General features: G+C 54.5%; 1 protein-coding gene across 1 annotated transcript in view; it reads left to right on the top strand.

Annotated features, from left to right (window-relative positions):
- The first annotated feature begins 32 nt into the window (after positions 1–32).
- KCNT1 (potassium sodium-activated channel subfamily T member 1) overlaps positions 33–18880 on the top strand; it is a 79993-nt gene continuing 61145 nt past the window's right edge. The window contains exons 1-2 of the mRNA XM_041406876.1: positions 33–235; positions 13367–13546. Of these exons, the coding sequence (XP_041262810.1) occupies positions 105–235; positions 13367–13546 (311 nt within the window). The 5' untranslated portion in view covers positions 33–104. The remainder of the gene's footprint in view (positions 236–13366; positions 13547–18880) is intronic.

Here is an 18880-nt window from a genome sequence, read left to right as displayed (position 1 = left end):
TGGCTCTGCCCGCGGCCGGCAGCCCCCGGCCCGCGCCCCCGGCAGCGCGGGGAGCCCATGCTCTGCCCCGCCTCGCCGCTCCGGGCCCCCGCGCCGCCGCGCCGATGCCGTTCTCGGGCGAGGAGCGGAGCCTGCAGGGGATCTACAAACCGGCGGGGCCGGCGGACGGGCGGCCGGTGTGCTCCGAGTGCTACACCAACCGCTCCTTCGTCTACGACGATGGCAGCGCCCACAGGTACCGGGGCTGGGGGGTCCCGGGGCTGCCGTCGTGGGGAGCAGCGGGGCCGCCGGAGCGCGGAGCTCCCGGTGCGGCCGGAGGAGCCCCTTCCCCTCCCGGTGCGGCCGGAGGAGCCCGTTCCCCTCCCGGTGCGGCCGGAGGAGCCCGTTCCCCTCCCGGTGCGGCCGGAGGAGCCCGTTCCCCTCTCGGGCAGGCGGGGCGGCCGGCAGGACCCCCGTCCCCATCGCCGCCGCTCTCCCCGTGCCCCGAGGCTGCAGGAAAGTTTCTGCGGCACTCGGGTCCCTGCGGATGCCTCGGTGGGATCAGCGCCTCGGGAAAGGGGCAGTCGGGAGCTGCCTGGGGAGGGGGAAGGGGCGCTTGGAGACCCCCCGCCCACAGGTACCGGGGCTGGGGGGTCCCGGGGCTGCCGTCGTGGGGAGCAGCGGGGCCGCCGGAGCGCGGAGCTCCCGGTGCGGCCGGAGGAGCCCGTTCCCCTCCCGGTGCGGCCGGAGGAGCCCGTTCCCCTCTCGGGCAGGCGGGGCGGCCGGCAGGACCCCCGTCCCCATCGCCGCCGCTCTCCCCGTGCCCCGAGGCTGCAGGAAAGTTTCTGCGGCACTCGGGTCCCTGCGGATGCCTCGGTGGGATCAGCGCCTCGGGAAAGGGGCAGTCGGGAGCTGCCTGGGGAGGGGGAAGGGGCGCTTGGAGACCCCCGAGCGGTCCCACCCTTCATGGGAAGAAGGTCCTGATCCCTCTGACCGAGGCTGTGCTCGGCTGAGCCACGGAGCCACCCCAAAGCCAAGGGGCTGAAACACACCCAGGAAAAGGCTGCGTTCCCGCAGGTGCTGCCCGGCCCCTGCTCCATTTCTGGGCTGGTTTTATGCCAAAGTTGCAATGTCCAGTGTGAGGGAGGGGAAGAGCTGCTTGAGACCAGGGGGACTCGGTGCCACCGTCCTCTTGTGCCAGGCAGCAGCACCTGTTTCTCACAAGTGGTGAAGTATCCCAGTTTTCCCTGAAAAATGCTGTGTGTTATCACTGTTCTGGTTAAATTTGCTAGTGTGGCTCTTCTGACTGTCACGCTCATCCAGTGCCAGTTGAAGTGTGCAGATGAGTCGTGTGTATCAACTCATGCTTGGCAGATAAGGACCTTAGCTGGGTTTGTGCCCTAGGCTGCCCAGCTGGGATTTTTTACCTCTTCATCTGCTCACCATGATTTAGGGAAATGATCTTTTATTACTAAAAATCTAAATGAAAAAAGAAGAAACAGTCTGTTCTTTAACTCTCAGTACATTGCCACTGAGGTGGGTAATTAATGAAATCCTTCAATATTGGTTTTTTTTAGGGTTAAGACTCTCATTATTACCTTCTCTCCATCAGTGACACGGCTCTGTGTGCCCCCAGGACCCCCGGTCTGGGTGACACCGTTTGGTTACTTTGGGCACAGCAGTGTGGCTGCAGAGCACAGTGCTTTCCCCAGCCCTCAAACTGCCTCCTTTTGCAGCTGTGCTTGATGTGTCTGCAGAAATGACACCCTTGAGGGGGTTGTTCTGTCTGTGAAGATCAGGGATCAGGTTGGAGGCAGCAGCTCCTGGACATTTCCAGCTCCAGCATTACGGGAACATGAGGAGTTACTCATTACTGACACCACAGCCCTGCTAGGGGTGATTTATCTCCACCTAATGCACTACAAAACCCTTGCGCAAAGATCCTCCTGCCTGTCTCTTTCAATCTGGATGGAGGAACTTTGTTTCCTAATTATTGCTCTGCAGCTCGATGTGTTTCTAACCCCCTCGGGCTCCGGAGAGGTTGAAATGCCATTGCTTTCCGAGGCTTGTCTTGCCTGCCCTTGTGCTCAGTCCTCTGCTGCCCTTCTGGAGATGTTAAACAAGCTGCCTGGAGCCCTCAGGACTCGGGCAGTTTCCCCAGCTCCAGCTCGGAGCAGACCAGTGTCTAATGCACTTTTTCAGAGCTGATCAGCTGAAGAAGCAGAAGAGGATTGCTACAGACAGGCTGAAGAGAACGGGCAGGAGCAGGCAATGAGCGCCATCAGAGCATCCCAGGGGGCCCCTGGCTGATCTCTTTGCTTTCCTCCTCTGCACCTTGGGCTGGGGGCACAAATCCTGTCACAAATGATCATCTATTTAACCACCTGCTGTCTCTCGGCCTCTGCCTGCTACAAGAGTTTCTCCCTCCCCTCCCATGGGTTTCTGCTCCTCTCCAGGTGCTGTGGGGTTTGTGCACAGCCCCGGGCAGGCCAGGGCTCAGCAGTCCAACACCATCTCCTTGTCTGCTCTCACTGCTTGCAGGTGTGGAGCTGTAGGTGTGATGGCAGAGCAGCAGAGCTGTCACCAGAGATGTGTGTGAGGGATGTGAGAGCCAGGGTAGAGCAGCAGAGACGCAGAACACATTTCACTGAACCTTCTGCTGAGTGCTCCAGGGACCTCAGCTGGGCTGACCCCCCTGAAATAAGTGGGAAACTCAATTATCCCTTCACTTAGCAAATCTAGAGCTGGCTTAAAAGCTGGTAAAGAGAATTTCTGTCTGCTTGGTTTCCTGAGTGTGGAGATGTGTGTGGAAATGTCTGTGAGCTTCCTCCTGGCCCTCTTCATAAGGGGGACAATGGTCCTGAAAGTCCCTCCCAGGTGGAAAGCAAAGAGTTAATTGTGAAAGCACTCGAGAGTTTGTTTGGAGAGTAAATACAGCATTTCTGGCACCCAGAGGGTACAAAGAGCCTAAATTTCGCTGTCCTACCTCGTGGGAAATCTGGATAAATGTTTGCACAAGGATCCAGAGTGTCACTTCGGGGAACTCAGGATTTCCTCCGGCCCGCGGCTGCGCTTCCTCCGCCTGCCCATGTAAGGGCACGGCGGGCACGAGTGATGGATGGGCAGCCAGATGGAAGGACTCACACAAAAATATCCTGCCCGAGGCAGGGGGCCAGCGGGAGAGGCAAGGATGGGCGGGAGGAGCTCGGATTTTCCGCCCATGGCTGCTCTGAGGAGAGGCTGGAGGGAGACGGGGCGACCTGGAGCAGCTGCGTGGGGAGCCGTGGCTTTGCCTTAGACGTACGTGGCTTTTTCATCTCTGCTCTTTTGGGGGGGTCTGTGTGGCTGCTGCTGTTTGTAGGCCGTGGGAGCAGGGGTTTGGGTGCCGTGCCAGGGGTTTGGGAGCGGGATGTGGAGGGGAGGTGGGTGCTGCAGTGCAGGTGGAAGAGAGGCAGAGCTCGGGGCTGGGCAGCAGCAGCCTGCTACACTCGGGATGCTCCTGTGGGATGTCAGCTCCAGGGGGCTGGGTTTGGCAGGGGCTGTGCTCAGTCCCACCTGGCTGGGACAGGGCTTTTGGCCCTAAAATTCACAGCAAGGTTTGGAGCAGTGGCAGCCAGGGCCCATAGGCACCTTCTGCCACTCTGGTCAAAGCCTGAGTCCAAGGGCAGGAGAAAAGAAAAAAAAGCACTGATTAAATGGGATTCTTGCTAAGTGTGAGCACTCATGCAGGTCCAGGATGGCTCTCCCATGGCTTCTCCTCCTCATCTCTCCATGAATCCAAGGAACTGTCTCAGTTTAGCACAAGGATGGTCCCTGCAGCTGACAGCCTGTTGTTGTCTCTTAAGTTTTCAATTTTCTGCAAATGGATGAGAAGCTGCTTCTTTGGCAGAGCTTGCACTGACCCACACTCTGTAGCTAATTAGTAATAACTTCCTCCAGGAGCGATTTCTAGCTTGGACATTTGTCAGCTTCCAGAAAGTCAGCCTTGTGGATTGCAACAACTGTTGCTTTGGCTGCCCATGGGCATCCGGGCCTTGCTGTTCCAGGAGAAATTGCAATGAGGAGCCATAAAACCGCAGGGCCAAACATCCTGTGTTTTCAGGGTGTTTATGCAGCAGAGCTAAGATGGAATTCTGCTCTTGTTTTCCTCAGATGGTTAGGAAAAGGAAGTGTGGGGCTCTGGACTGCTGCAGGGGAGCACCCAGCAGCACACCTGGCTCAGTGGGAAGAGGTTTTGGGACCCTTCCCCATTACTCTGTTCACAGAAGGACCCCAGTGTGCTGGAATCCTCCTCAGGAGCTGCCCTTGGGCTCTGGCATGGCCGTGTCACCCTTCACTGGAGAACAGCAAAGTAGGTCACTGCCTGTGCTCAGGGCTCTCTCTGCTCTGCAAAAATATTTACAGCATCCATTCGGATCCTCCCAGTCCTCCTGCAGCGCCCTCTCCCTGACCCCACGCCTGCTTCTCGAGTGCTGCACGCAATTTGTTTTGGAGCCTGTGAACGTTTCTCTTGCGTCCCTGCCAGGCTGGGCTGGAGTGGGGAACATCTCATTCATCCTTCTCGTGAATAAAGCCAGGCCAGGAGCCAGGAGAGCTCTGAGCACAGGTGTCCCTGGCCTGGTGTCCTCTGGCACTGACACAAACGGCAGGAGGGAAGGTTTAGGTGGGAGCTTGGGAAGGAATTCTTCCCTGAGAGGGTGGGGATGCACAGGGTGCCAGAGAAGCTGGGGCTGCCCCTGGATCCCTGGCAGTGCCCAAGGCCAGGCTGGGAGGGCTTGGAGCAGCCTGGGACAGTGGGAGGTGTCCCTGCCTGGGAATGAGATGGGATTTCGGGTCCTCCCGACCCAAACAATTGTGGGATTCTGTGGCAGGGATGGAGGGCAGGAGGAGCAGCCCTTCCCAGGGCTGCAGGTTGTGCCAGTGGCTGTGCCAGCCTGTGGATGCTTCCCTGGGCATTCACCCTCTCCCTCCTGAAGCCATTGGCACTTTGTGCTTCCAGGAGGGGACGGGAGCTCTGTGGTGCAGCTGCTCTGTGACAGAACACGCTGCTGCTCCTTTGAGCTGCTGCTTGTGATCTCCCTGAGCTCCTGCAGCTCCTGTTCTTGCTCCCTGGTCTGTCCTCTCTGCTCTTACCTGCTTTTCATCAAGTCTCTTTCCAGGCTGGAGACTCCTCCTGGTCTATTTGGCCTCACCTAGCATAAAAGACTTTGTAACCACAGTTACCTCTGGTGCCCCTCCGTGCTGCTTCAGCTCTGAGGAGGGGAGCCAGCAGGGTGTGTGACTCCATGGTGGGCTTGTCTGGAATCAAAATCCTTCCCTAAAATTTGGGGTTTTGACCACCACTGAGAGCTGTTGGCTTTGTGGCATGCCTGCTGTGAGTGTGGCTCTTTCCTGAGTGCTGATTTGCAGACCTCTTTGTGCCTGTGCAGGGAGATGATTGCCCCCCTCTCCCTTTGGATCAGCTGGAATTTATTGATGCTAATTTTTGTCTGACATTTTATCACGAGGTTGGTCAGTGCCACAAGACCTTCTGTTTACAGTCTGGTTTTGGTGTGACTACACTGGATAATTTGCAGTCATCCCCATCCCCTCTGAAGCCATGCAGTCATGGAGAGCCTTGTGGGACCCCACTGATGTTTGCTTCAGTGCTCCTCTTCTGTTTGTCTCCTGCCTTCCAACCCAGGAGACATCTCCCTTCATCCCATCACATCCAGGCCTGGCAGGTGTGGTGACAAACCTGCCTCTGGGGGTTTATTGCTGCAAGACTTTGTGTTTTTGAGCAGTGTGAAGAGACTCTTCCTCCTCCCACATCCCTCTATTATTTTCTGCTTCCATAGCAGGGACTGTTCTGCAGGAGTCTGGAGCATAAAGAAGTTTTTTTTCCTCCATGCTCCAGCCCTTGCTGCTTGTAGCAGCTTGGAGCTGAGCAGAGGGGAGGATTTTCCCAGCAGTTTATTAGCAAGAATTAGCACTTTCCCCATCTTGCAGGCTTTTTATTTTCACAGGAGCCTGAAAGCTGCTGGGCACTGACAAACGTGGCTGAGGTTGTAACAGCTTGGGGTGAGGGGGAGTGAGATTCTGCCAGGACTGTGTCCCTTGGGATGTCACAGACACAGGCAAGGGTGGAGGGTTGGCCATTGGCTCTCAGGGAGCAGCTCTGGAGGCCGTGGCAAGGGAATTGTTCTCTTTTTAGTTGAGTAATCTGCTTAGGTTCAAGATCTGTCGTGTTGGTTGGTGTGAATCATGAGCCTGGTGTTATCCCTGCAGCACCCTGTTGTGGAAGGCTGCGTGGTTTTCCTGAGGAATCTGGTGTGCACAGGCTCCAAAATTTCCAGTGGGACTGACAGGGATTGTTTCTCCAGCAGTGGGTCCTGGTTTCTTCACTTCTTGATCACTGGGGTGCTCAGGAGCCTCCTCGAGCCAGGTCTCATAAGCTCTTGGAGGTCCATTACACACCCAAGATAGCTCAGCTACCTTAAAATCAGCAGGATGGCTTCTGTTGCAGTGTTGGAAATGAAAAGGTTTTAATAAAAGACAAAATAACAAACTCCTTACAGAGAAAAACCGATCCAGGTACAAGAGGTCCTTTGCCCCTGGTAAAACACCTCTCAAAAGTGTTTAGTTTATTTGTTCTCTTCTTTTTCTTGTAAATTGCCCAGGACTTTTTTGCTCCTGTCCAACTGGCTATCCTTAAGTTTGAGGTGAAGTCCCCCGGGTGCTAGGAGATGCCTTTTTCACCTAATTGAGGAGAGAAACTTCTGGGCTGATTTCCTTTTTAAGGAGACAAAGGGCAGTTTTGTCACTCCGTCAACAGGGAGCACATCCTACACTGAGGTTGATGGAGCTTTTAGAAGAATTTGTGAATGCTCCCAGGCCAGCCTACAAAGGCAGGCAGAAGAAGGGGTGATGTCCTTGCTGGGAAGGGCTGGACACTCCGGGAAACCTGCTCCTGAGCAAACAGCTCCCACAGCACCGTGGGGCCTGATGAATCCACAAATAGCCCTGGAGAGGGCTGAGTCAGGGATTTCCTGGCAGGGCTGGTGACCTTGGCTCTGCAGGATGAGTGCTTCGGGTTTTTTCCCCTTCTCCCGAGGCTGTTCCTGCCTGAGATGTTGGGAATGAGCCCTGGGAGCTCTTTGCCCAAGGAAATTAGGATGGGCAGCAGAGCTGTGTCCTCAGGCAGGCACGCTGGGGATGTTGTGCTGCAAGTGCTCAGCTGAGCTAATTTGCGTTTTATTTGCACATTTACACAATAGGATAGGCTGGTTGCAAGTCACAGAACCACAGGAGGATTTGGGCTGAGGGAACCTTAAAGATCCTGCAGTTCCAACCCCAATGGATTTGGGCAGGGAACCTTCCACAGCCCAGGCTGGTTCCACCACACCTTGCACTCCTCCAGGTTGGTGTTTCTTATTTAAGAGATGAGGAATCCCCAGCCCAGGCCTGAGGAGTGGGAGCTGCTCCCTCACCTGCCAGGAGCCCAGGATGTGCAGGATGAGCTTTCCCTCCCTCCTTTTTCCCAGTGTTATTTGGGCTTTGCTGTCACCAGAGACATCAACATGGCTTGGTTTGTGCCTGCTGGGCACCCCCAGCAGTGCCAGCCCTTCCAGGTGGGATGCTTTGGACAGAGGGGATGGCTGTGGCTCACTCCCACTGCCTCTCTGCCCCCTGGCAGGGCCAGCACTGGAAAATTTCACTGGGGCTGGGGGTGCTGAGCTGCCTCTGCCACTCGTGTGCTGCTGTGGGATCAAAGAAGAGGGAAAGGGTTTCTCTGTGGGGCTGTGCCTCCTGTGAGCCCCACCCTGTCACACAGAACCCTGGTGTGCACCAGGCCAGAAGGGATGGGGACGTGTGGGGCTGGATTGCTAATGCAGGGCTGTCTAATGAGAAAAGTGGCTCTGGACCTGCAAGGTACAATTTCTACTTTTATCTTCTAGAAAATAGCATTTGCCAGCGGGGGAAAGGCTTGTGGAGCTTTGCACTGACTCACTCTTCCTGTTCATTTTCCACGTGAAACACACAAAATGCTAATTTCTCTGTGAGGCCTGTGGTGCTAAATTGCCTGTGCTTGCTGGAAGCGACGGATGGATTTGTCACAGGGCTCTGGAGAAGTTCTGAGCAGCAGCAGCTCCTGACGTGGACAGTCCAGCTGTCTGTGGAGATGGGAATGGGGATGCAGGAATTTAATCTGGGAGCCTGAGCACTTCATACATTGTGAGTGTGTGTGGAGATGTGGGAGGGTGTGCTCTGCAGGTTGGTACCCAAACCTGGGCTTGAGCCAAAGCTGCTCAGGCTACATGGGAACGATGATTTGGGTGTTGGGATGGGCCTGTTCACATCCTCAGAGCTCTTCAAACTCTTGGAGTGGAAAGATCTCAAACCCACAGCCATCGCAGGGGTGCCAGTGTCTCCATGAGCAGTGACCATGGGCCACTGAGACCTCTGGGGAAGGACAGGGGACAGGGAATGAGAGCCTGGGGCTCTTCCTCAACAAGGCAGGACAGAGCCAGCAGTGGCTTGGCTGCTGCTCACAGGGAGAGGAGGTGTTGGCAGAGAAAGCAGCTCTGGCCCAGCACCCCTGCGTGCCACGGGGGTGTCCCTGCAGTGCCAGGGCTGGGTGGGAGGCTTGTCCTGCTCGTGTGCTCACCCACACGTGTGTGCAGAGCTGCTGCCTCCCCCCCTGCCTGGGCACTGCCCTGTCCTCGCTGTGCTGTGCCAGCTCTGCCACCCCTCAGTGCCACCAGCCCTGCTGCAGTGAGGGGGGATGTGCTGCCTTCCAGCCTGGCTCTAGGGACCCAACCTGTGTCCCCAGGCACTCCAGCCATTAGGAGACCCCACAGGGATGTCACTCAGAGGGGGAAAAAAAAAACACCAAACCCCAAACCAAAAAGAGAGGGGAGAACAACTGTAACCTGGTAACCAGAAGAGCTGTGGGAGGAGAAACAAACACGAGATGATTGTATAGATTGAAATAAGTATAGGAAAAGAAAGGGCAGCATTTCCTGCATGGCTTGGCTCCCTGGGGAGGCTCAGGGAGCCTGGTGGTGGCTGGGCTTGCAGAGGATGGAGCAGGGTGCAGGACAGGCTGCAGCCACGGCTGGCTCAGGGAGGACAGGACAGGACGTGGCAGTCCCTGCTGTCCTGGAGCAGCCTGGCCCCAGGGACCCTCTGGGGAAGTGTCCCAGCCCTTGAGTGCAATCCAGATACTCTCATCCTGCGAGGGGCTGGGCCAGCAAAGAGCAGCTGGAGGGTCCTGCCCAGCCCGTGCCCGATTGCTGCCCACAGCTTGGGCTCTGCCAGCACATCGTGCCAACAGCAAGAGAAAGGTCAGACCCTGTGTGTGATTCTGCTCCTCTGCTTCAGTCTTTTCCATGCCCTTAGAGGTGACAGGAGGCACAGCAGCAGCTGCCTGGGTGCTGCAGGGACTGCTGGGTCCCAAAATATGAAGTGGCTTTGCCTGGGGAGGGGGTGTTGGTGCTGGACACGAGGTACTCGCTTTCCTGGCGGCACATCCAGACTCCCTGGCCATCCTCCTGGGGGAAGGATGCAGTTAGAGCAGATGGCTGCCAGCAGGGCCTGGTGCCTCTGGCTCTTTTACAGCTTGGAGTGGGAGAGGAGAGGTTTAGACTGCAGGTTATGCAAGAACTTGCCCCAAATGTAGGTTCACCTGTTCTATTTGCACAGCCCTCAGAAGGAGAAGATCTCCTCCAGTAACTTTCGGTGCTGGGAGGGCAGAGGTGTCCCTGAGAGCTCTGGGGCTCCTGAAGGTGCCTGGCAGCTCTGGGCAGTTCCACCCCCAGCAGCAGTGTGGGGTCTGTGGTGACCCAGCTGCTTTGGGGCTGGTTTGTGGTGGGAAGCAGGAAGCTGCTCTGTGGTTTTTGTGGTGTGCAAGGAAGCAGAGGAGGAACTCTGTTGTGTCCTTCCTCTTCTTTGACAGGCACAGTTAGAAATAACAATGGAAATCCTAATATCCATTACAAGCAGCTCCCTGCCTGTGGATTTTCCTTCGAGGCAAAGCTGCCTCTTGGATCTGAGGAGCTCCAGGGAGCACGTGGCACTGCAGAGCCACAAACCTTGGCTCTCTCTGCTTTTGTGCTGGCATTTCCAGCCCGGCCAGGCCCCCCGGGTGTGCCAGGGGGGAAGCAGCAAGGGCAGAAGGGATGGAAGGAGCGTGGCCGTGGGCTCTGCTGGGTCTGGCTGGCTTTAGCAGGAGCAGAGAGCAGCAGGGGGGTCTGGCCTGGCTCACACAGGGCTCAGCCCAGCTCCAGTGCTCCCAGGGGGCTGAGCAGGGCTGTGTCCCCTCCTGTGGCAGAGAGGAGCTGGCCAAGCTGGGAGAGAGACGCTGCTGTAGCCGAGAGGGGAAGAGTGTGGAGGTTTCCATCTGCTGATGGCAGCACGCTGTTTTAGGGTACAGGCTTCTGGAGGAAGGAAGGAAAGAGATTATAAAAATAAAGCTGCAGGTCTGTATTTAGCTAGAAACCACTCCAGGATTATTATTTTTTTTTTGGTAGTATTTGAAGACTGTGCAATAAATGAGCTTGTTCATGAATTTTTTATTTTATACCACTACAGCTTTGAAGAAGAAGCCAGGTTGCTGTGGCATTTCCATAGCTCAGGATCCCTGTGTTTGGGAGGAGAGATTGTAAATCCTCTGTGCCACTGTCAGGAGATTTGTGTGCAGTGCAGGAGCACTTTTGTCTAAGGCATTGATGTGCAACATCTCAAAGTCACTGTGCAGTTGATAAAGACATTGTGACAAACAAGCAAATGAAGTATTTCTTGTAGTGAAGCTTCATCCAGAATAAACAAATGTGCCAAAATTTAAAAATCCTGAATGATTTTCTATGCAAGAATAAGAGAAAATGCATTCAAAGTGTAGCTGCTACTGCCAATGGGAGGAGAAGCTCAGATGCAAATAGCAGAAATTGTGTTTCCAGAGCTACTGATACAATTGGATTTTACTACAGTTTCTAAATGCTGGTAGAGGACAGTGCTGAATATTTGCCTTGTTTCATGATCTGAGGCCAGGAGAGATGGATTAATTGAGTTGGAAAAAAATCATGTGCAAATAAAAAAACCAAACAGCACCCAAACCCCAAAAGATGTGTGTTTGATATCCAGGAGGATGGCTGGGAATAGCTGTGAGCATCCACAGCTCCCAGAGAGGGCAGGATAAGGATGGTCCTGCCTGTCCTGCCTGCCCAGGAGCTGTGGAGTGCCAGCCAGGGTGGCAGCTGGGGGTGAAGATGCCCTTTCCACATGGCAGGCAGTGTGTCCATGGCTCTGCAGCTGCAGCACTCCTTTCCTCTGGGAAAGGAAGCAAGGTGCTGCTTTGAACAGGCACTTCATAATCACTGGAGAGCACTGGGTGTGACAGTCTCCTCCAAACACAATTATAATCACCCCCATTTGGAGCCAGGCACCTGGCTCCCTGCTTTAAACCATGGCTATGATAAGAGGGTGGATAATTTTTAAAAATTACAATTTCTCATGCTGAAATTTGTGTTTCAGAATGCTGTCCTGATGGCCTAGAAACAGCCTGCTTTTGGCCTAATTTATCATAGTTAAACTCCAAGAAGAAAGACTTAATTGTGGGTTTTTTTTGGTGCTTTTGTTAGATCCTCCTATGCAACACGAGCTAGAGGTGGTCAGCAAACTTCAGTGTTTATATCAGTGGATCCAGAGGGAGTGCTTGAGTTGACAGGAGCTTGGCTTGATTTATCTCAAAGACAAGTTTTGGATCAATGAGTAGCACGGAACAACCTCCCCAGTGCCCAGGGCCCTGCACAGATGCATTGGTCAGTGCAGAGCCTTGGCTGCTCTGTGCACGTGGCAGCTGAAAGGAGCTGAGGAGCTCTGGGGGAGGGAGAATTTAGTGGCAGATCACAGCACTGAGAACCATCTGAAGCAGTGAGAACCATGTGAAGCGCTGAGGGCGGGCTGGGCCGTGTCTGGGGCTGTGCTCAGCAGAAATCCTGCATTCCACTGCTCTTCTGGAAACTCGGGAGCAGCAGCTGAGCAGGGCTTTGGAATCTGCTCAGCTGGGAGCTGCTTTACAGGGGCTCAGTTGGTAAAGATGATGTGAGGAGCCTCAGCTCCCATCCCTGTGGCAATCCTGGGTCTGTGCTCAGTGCTGGTTCAGCATCCAGCTGCTGGAGGCTCTTTTGCCTGCCTTGAGCTCGTGCAGGGTGTACTGGAGGCAGAGCTGTGGGAAGATGCTGGGAATGGCTTGGAGAGGCTTTGGAGGAGACTCTTGGAAGAACATCAGACAGGAGTTGGAGCCTTTCAGCTCTTTGCTGCCTCACACTCCAGAGTCACATGTGAGGGACAAAAATCAGCTCAGAGGCACCAGGTCTCCTCTTCCAAGCCCTGTCCTCCCCCCTTCCCACAAAGAATCTGTGGAATTGGTGCTCCTGTCATGCCATGGATGAACCTCACTGACGAAGACCAAGCAGAAAGGATCAGGGCCTGAGGTGCTGCCTTTGGGGTCTCTGCAATGAATGACTTTGCTGCTTTTTTGGAGTCTCGCTTTAACCCCAGTCTGCTGTGGTGGGCAGCTCGAGCTGATGGGCAGCAGGGGCATCCCCAGGTTCTGGCTGCTAAATGTGCTTTGAGAAAAGAGAGCAGAGAAAGCCCCTAACCCTCTGAAATAACCTCCTGAGGGCTGGCTAGCTTTCATCTCCTCTCTGTGTGGAGTGGCCACACGCGGCCGTCTGTGAGCCACTGCCGTGGGTCTGTCCCAGGCACTGCCCACCCCCGGTGGGAGCCAAGGGCTGGGTGATGGATCCTCCTGGCCACGACACTTGGCAGCTGGACAGGCGACTGAGTCATCAGCCTTCGCGGTTTCTCATTTAATCCTGGGGCTGTTGGGATGATTTAAGTGCCAGCAGTCCGGAGAGGAGGTTGCGCTTCTGCTTCCAGCACGCTTGTGGAGCCATCATCGCCTTGCCTGCCTCCCATCCCTACTTTTCCTCGCGGGGGGAGGCTGGGGGTGGATCTGGCTTTGGCTGGCAGCTCTCGATTATCTTGCGAGCAGTTTTATTTCCTCCCGCCGATTGGGCTTTTCCATTGGCTCCTCTTGCTCTCCGTATCGCCTGCTGGGAGCGGCAGATGTCCTGTGCCCGGCGCCGCTGTGCGGGGCGCTCCGGGGGACGCTGCCCGCCCCGCCGGGGCCTCTCCTGAGCCGCCGGAGCCCCGAGCCCACCCATGCCCCCGGGGGGAGCGCTCTGCAGGGGGGGCACGGCCGCCTGCCCCGCAATGTAACCGCGGCCGGGGGTGCGGGGGGCGGCGCGGGGCCGGCCCCGGAGGAGGCGCCGGGGCGGGCAGGGCAGGGCAGGGCAGGGCCCCCCTTGGCCCCCCCATTGCCGCTGTCCCTTCTCTCCCGCAGGCTCTCGTCGCCCGGCGGCTGCGGCGGCGGGGACGGCGGCGGGAGCCGCAAGAGCGGGGTCATTCTGGACATCGCCTCCCTGAAGATGACGGAGCTGGAGTCCGAGGTGCTGCCGCTGCCGCCCCGCTACCGCTTCCGCGATCTGCTGCTGGGGGACCAGTCCTTCCAGAGCGACGACAGGTTCGGGGCGCGCCGCGGGGACAGCGGGGTGCAGGGCGCGGGGACAGCGACCCGCCGGCAGGGACACACGGACCTGGGGCTGTGCCGGGGGTGGGGGGACACACACCTGGGGTGGGGGGACACAGCCGGGACACCGGCGGGGCGCGGAGCTCTCCGCGGTGCTGCGGGCGCGGGGCCGGAGCCGCCCGGCGAGGAGCTCTCCGCGGTGCTGACGGGAGAGGCCGGGGCTGTCCGGGCTGCTCGGAGCCTGGGGCACCGGGATGGGCTGGAGGATCCACCGCCGGGATGGGCTGGAGGATCCACCGCCGGGATGGGCTGGAGGATCCACCGCCGGGATGGGCTGGAGCATCCCGCGGCGTGTGGCACGGCCGGGATGTGCGGGTGGAGGCCGCGGGTGGCTCGGGGACATTTGGGTGCCCCGGGGCTCTGGGTGTGCTGGGCCAGCAGAGCCGGGTGGGCAGCTCGCTGCGTCCTGGAGTCCATCAGGGGCTGGCAAGAGAAGGGACTGATGTCTGGGGGAGGTGTGGGACGGTGAGGGGCTGGTGGAACTCTCCGGGTGTGGAATTTGGGACGGCTCCTCCAGGCTGCCCTCGGATGCTGTGTTGGCAGCAGGGTGACTCTGAAGAGCTGCTGGGGTTGTGGTGCCACTCTCCCTTCCTCGGGATGAGCAGAGGAATGGCTTTTTTGTGCTGAGCACCAGCCTGCTGTTCCTGCCTGGCTGGGATTTATCCCCAGGCTGGGCGAGCAGCAGAGGGAATGCCGTGAGTGGCAAGAGAATTCCATGGGCAGAGCAGTTAAATCAAGAGGAATAGGTGCCTTCCCTTCAACTCTGCTCATATCATGAATACCAGTGCTAATGGGGAGTCAGATTTTTATCTTTCCCCACCAATTAATTGCGAGATGCTAACAAAAGAGAGATGTAATTCTTGTTGGAAAAAACATTTCAATTACTGGTTAGTCCTTGACTAGCTGCTGTGTGCCTGGTACACCTGCACCAAGGCTTTTGTGCGTCTCTCTTAAAAGATAATTTCTTTTTTTTATATGTACAAGTATCATAAAAAAAAAAAAAAGAGTGAATTTGGCTTTGAGACTGTGAATGTGGGTTTTACAAATGTTCTCTATAAGTGTTCCTAACTTTTATCGCTGCATAAAATTGGTCTGGCTCGAAAAGCAATCTGTGATCCTGGAGGTTTTAAAGCCCAGATTTCCTTAACAGACACTTAAACATTAATATAGTTTTATGACACCAAGTGAGAAGTGAGCAGGAAATTCCTGCTGCAGAAAATGTCTGGGTTTGAGAATGGTTGTGATATGGCTCATTTGGTCAAGACTGAAGATTTAATAGTTTTTATATTTAAGTATTTGGAAGCATCTGAAATATGGAAGATGGCAATTGCAGATTGTGTTCTTTATGTATTTCTCTGGTTACACCCCTTAACCTTCATTTTCCTCTAGATTTGAGTCTTTCTGATTCAGCACTTCTCTTTAATTTTAATGTGGAGATACTCTGGGTTGTTTTGTTAATTCATTAGCCCCATTTCTCAAGAATTCATTAGCATTGTTTCTCAAGATATCTCAGTTTCACTGGCACTGTGCTGTTTCCTTGAGTTATTTTATTTCCCCTTCATCTGGAAAATACTGATAATTCCATTGTGTGGGGGCATGCAGATCTCTGAGCCCACATTTGCTGCTCACTGGAGTCCACTTGACTTCCCTGGGAGCTGAGATGAGCTGTGGGCTTTGGGAAATGTTGCTGTTAGACCTAAATTCCAGTCCAAGTCATTAATAATAGTGGGACCTTGTGGCTGAATCAAGCTCGCTGCAGTAATTATGACTAGTTCATTAGCCTGCTCCAAACCCACTGAATCAGGAGCTGCTTTGGACTGGCAAAGAAAATAACGAGGAACAGAAAGACTTTTTGGCTTTGCTGTGCTTGTGGATGATAAGCAGCTCAGAGCTGTGCTCTGAAGGGCTTTGTCACAGCCCTGGCAGGGATGTGATGAGGAAAATCCCTCCTGTATAAACTCTGCAGGGAACCTGGAGGGGTAAAACACAGCTGGCTGGACTTGGAGCTGTAACACTGAAGGAAAGCACCCATAAGGCTGAATATCTCGTTTATTTGTCAAAGCAATGCTTAAAATTAATGTCTCAAGTATCAGATTCTGAACACTGCCCTGGAATGAGTGTGCTGCTGGGGCGAGGAGGTTTCTGGGGTCAGCAGAAACTAAAAGGATGAGAGGCCAAAGGGGAGCCTGGGTTTTGCTGCTTCTGGAGAGTTAAAACTGTTCCTGCTGGAGATGAATTAGTGCATCCTCATCACAGAGGATGCTGAAGAGACACCAACCCTGGAATGAGGTAATGCTGGAGCTTGAGGAGATGAGAGCTCGTTGGAACAAGTAGATAATTAGAGAGCTGTGGTACAGCAGTGGGAGAGAGTGGGTCCAGATAACCTCTGAAACAGAAGGAACTAATCAGTGAATGTGAGGTGGAATGGGTAAATTAGGCTGCTCCTAATTTACTGTTGTTTTTGGAATGTGAAAGATGATCACAGTCGATCTGAGCAGGGCTTGCTCTTTGGCAGGTGGACTGATTGACAGGGGAATTAAATAACACTTTGAACATCCTGTGGTGGATGCAATAAATTGGCCAGGAAGCAAATAGGAAACGGCTGGCTGGGAAAGGAATGTGGGAGGAAAATGGATTTGTGAGACAGAGAGAGAAAAGCCTAATGACAAGCAAATCTAGAGTTGTCAAGTCCAAGTGCTCCTTCCAGGATCATCCTACTTTCTTTGGAGCTCACTACCACGAGAGGGTGGAAGGCTTTGGGCTCAGCTGGGTTTAAATTCTGGGCTTGACATTTCTGCCAGGCAGGTCTCTGGGCTGGAGAAGCAGGATTAGGTGTCATCCAACTCTGAATTCCCAGAGGCTGCAAACAGCTCTCAGGGCAGGACTCTGACTGCTTGGGCCTGGCAGGTGATTTCTGCTTTGGGGAGGGAAGGTTCTCTCTGGAGCCTTGCAGTTTTCTCTGTTGTCTGGCACTACTCCTGCCCACTTCAGAAGTTTCCTTCTCCTTTGGAAGGTGCTGTCAATGTCAGTAGTGGGAGAAAAATGGATTTGTTCTGCTGGCTCCTGGCAGTGCTGCCTTTCTTATCCCGCTGATGTTTTGTGGCCATGAAAGCGCCCGGAGCCTCTGGGATGCACCAGCAAAGGCAGAGTTTGAGATGTTGAGCCTGTAGCAAAGAGAAGGTGAAGAACTGGGGGCACAAACCCCGCTGGGGGAATTCTCTGTGCCAGGGAGCTGTGGGAGCAAGGCCAGGGGTGCTGGGAGGGAGCAGGAGCTGAGCACAGCACCCCCAGAGCTGCCAGGCTCCTGTTCTGAAGTGAGGCTGCAAGAGCTGGTGAAAGGCAGCTGAGAAAGCACATCTGCTGGATGGAAAAATATTGTTTCACACAATATTTATCCATATCCCTTTGATGTTTGCTGTCCTGACTATGGCAGTTTTGGATCTCCTGCATTTCTCTTTTCTTGGACGGTGCTGACAGCTGGGTTGGGGCATGTATTAAAAAAGCCCATAAATAGAATTAAACTGTATCTCAGAAAAGTGTCATTAGGAGTTTATTTGTTGCCTAATTTGAATAGCCTGAACACTTTCCAGAAAATCATCATCAGAAGCCACAGTCCTATTTACAGGAGCGAGAAGTAATGGATGTCACTTTGATTAAGTGCATTTTTCTAAGGCTAATTATCAGCAAAAAATCATTTTGATGGATGAGAACGTTTGGAAAAGCTGCTTGTGCAGAAGAATTCAGCAACTTCTCTATAAAATTTTAACATCTCCTATTTCTAATCAAAGGCATTTTGGATGTTGCATAACCAAGAAAAGAGGATTTTGACAACCGGGGCAAATTCTTTTAAGTTTCTGCTTTCTGTTTTTTTTAGAGTTTTACAACTTCTTTGTCTGTGTGAGCTGACATCTGGTCTTTGTCTCTAATTTGTCTCTAAGTGGTGGCTCTAAATCTTAGGTCAGATTATGCTTGGCATGAGCAAAGTGCTGCAACATCAGCCCTGGAGGATCTCGTCCCTGCAGTTTTCATGCTAACATGCCCCGAGTGACTTCCTCATCAAAATGCATCATTACATTAATGGAGCTGGGTAGTTTTGTGTTCCCGAGGCAGGTTCTGTGGCTGAGTCCTCACTTCATTGCTGTTTGATTTAATGGGCAATTTTCCTCATTTTATTTGGAAGATGCAGATGCCAATTTGAAAATTCCAATTTGTATCCAGAAATTAGAGACATTTATTTCTCTGCTGGTGAGATAATGGCCAATATTTTAAGTCAGTGCAAAGCCTGCTCAGGCTGTAGCCTCTGTGCCAGTGAGGGTTTGTACCTGGAATGAGGAGATTCAGCTCTGGTGCCTGTGTGCCACAAAATTCCCCTGTAGGAGGCTCTTCATCCTCCAGCAGTCTGACCCCTTGCTTGTAAAGCAGGATGGATATTATTGCTAATATCCTTCCCTCAGTAATGGTGTTTAGACCTATTCCCACCATCCCTGGGTGCAGAATCTCTCAAGGGACAGCTCAGTGATGATGCCTGAGCAAACCAAGTAACAAATTTCACTGGTGAAGGTGCTGGGATCCCAGACAGGAACTGGGAGTGCCTGTGAGTCCAGCAGAATGAAATTGCTTCTCCCTTTTTCCACCTGGCAAAGCAAAACCAAAACAGTTATTGATTGGATTAGGCTGTTTCCCTGGGTCAAGGCTTTGTCAAGGCAGTTTCTGTGTGACAGCACAAGCAGGAGTTTGCCCCTGCCAGCCCAGCCAGCCTGCAGCAGGACTGGGGCATCCTGGTGTGTTTCCCCTTGGGTCCATCCCTGCTCTCCTTGGGTCCATCCCTGCTCCCTTGGGGGCCATCCCTGCTCCCCTGGGTCCATCCCTGCTCCCCTTGGGCCCATCCCTGCTCCCCTTGGGCCCATCCCTGCTCCCCTTGGGCCCATCCCTGCTCCCCTTGGGCCCATCCCTGCTCCCCTTGGGCCCATCCCTGCTCCCCTTGGGCCCATCCCTGCTCCCCTTGGGCCCATCCCTGCTCCCCTTGGGGCTATCCCTGCTCCCCTGGGTCCATCCCTGCTCCTGCTGGGGCCATCCCTGCTCCCTCTGGGTCCATCCCTTCTCCCTCTGGGGCCATCCCTGATCCCCTTGGGTCCATCCCTGCTCCCTCTGGGTCCATCCCTGCTCCCCCTGGGGCCATCCCTGCTCCCTCTGGGTCCATCCCTTCTCCCTCTGGGGCCATCCCCATGAGCTCCTGAGCCAGGAGCATGGCCAGGCAGGCACGTGGCA

This window comes from Onychostruthus taczanowskii, unplaced genomic scaffold (assembly GCF_017590055.1).
Source record: "Onychostruthus taczanowskii isolate IOZ18803 unplaced genomic scaffold, ASM1759005v1 scaffold25, whole genome shotgun sequence".
Classification (NCBI taxonomy): Eukaryota; Metazoa; Chordata; class Aves; order Passeriformes; family Passeridae; genus Onychostruthus; species Onychostruthus taczanowskii.
The sequence above is the reverse complement of the archived record's forward strand: the minus strand, read 5'-3'. Positions and strand labels throughout refer to the sequence as shown.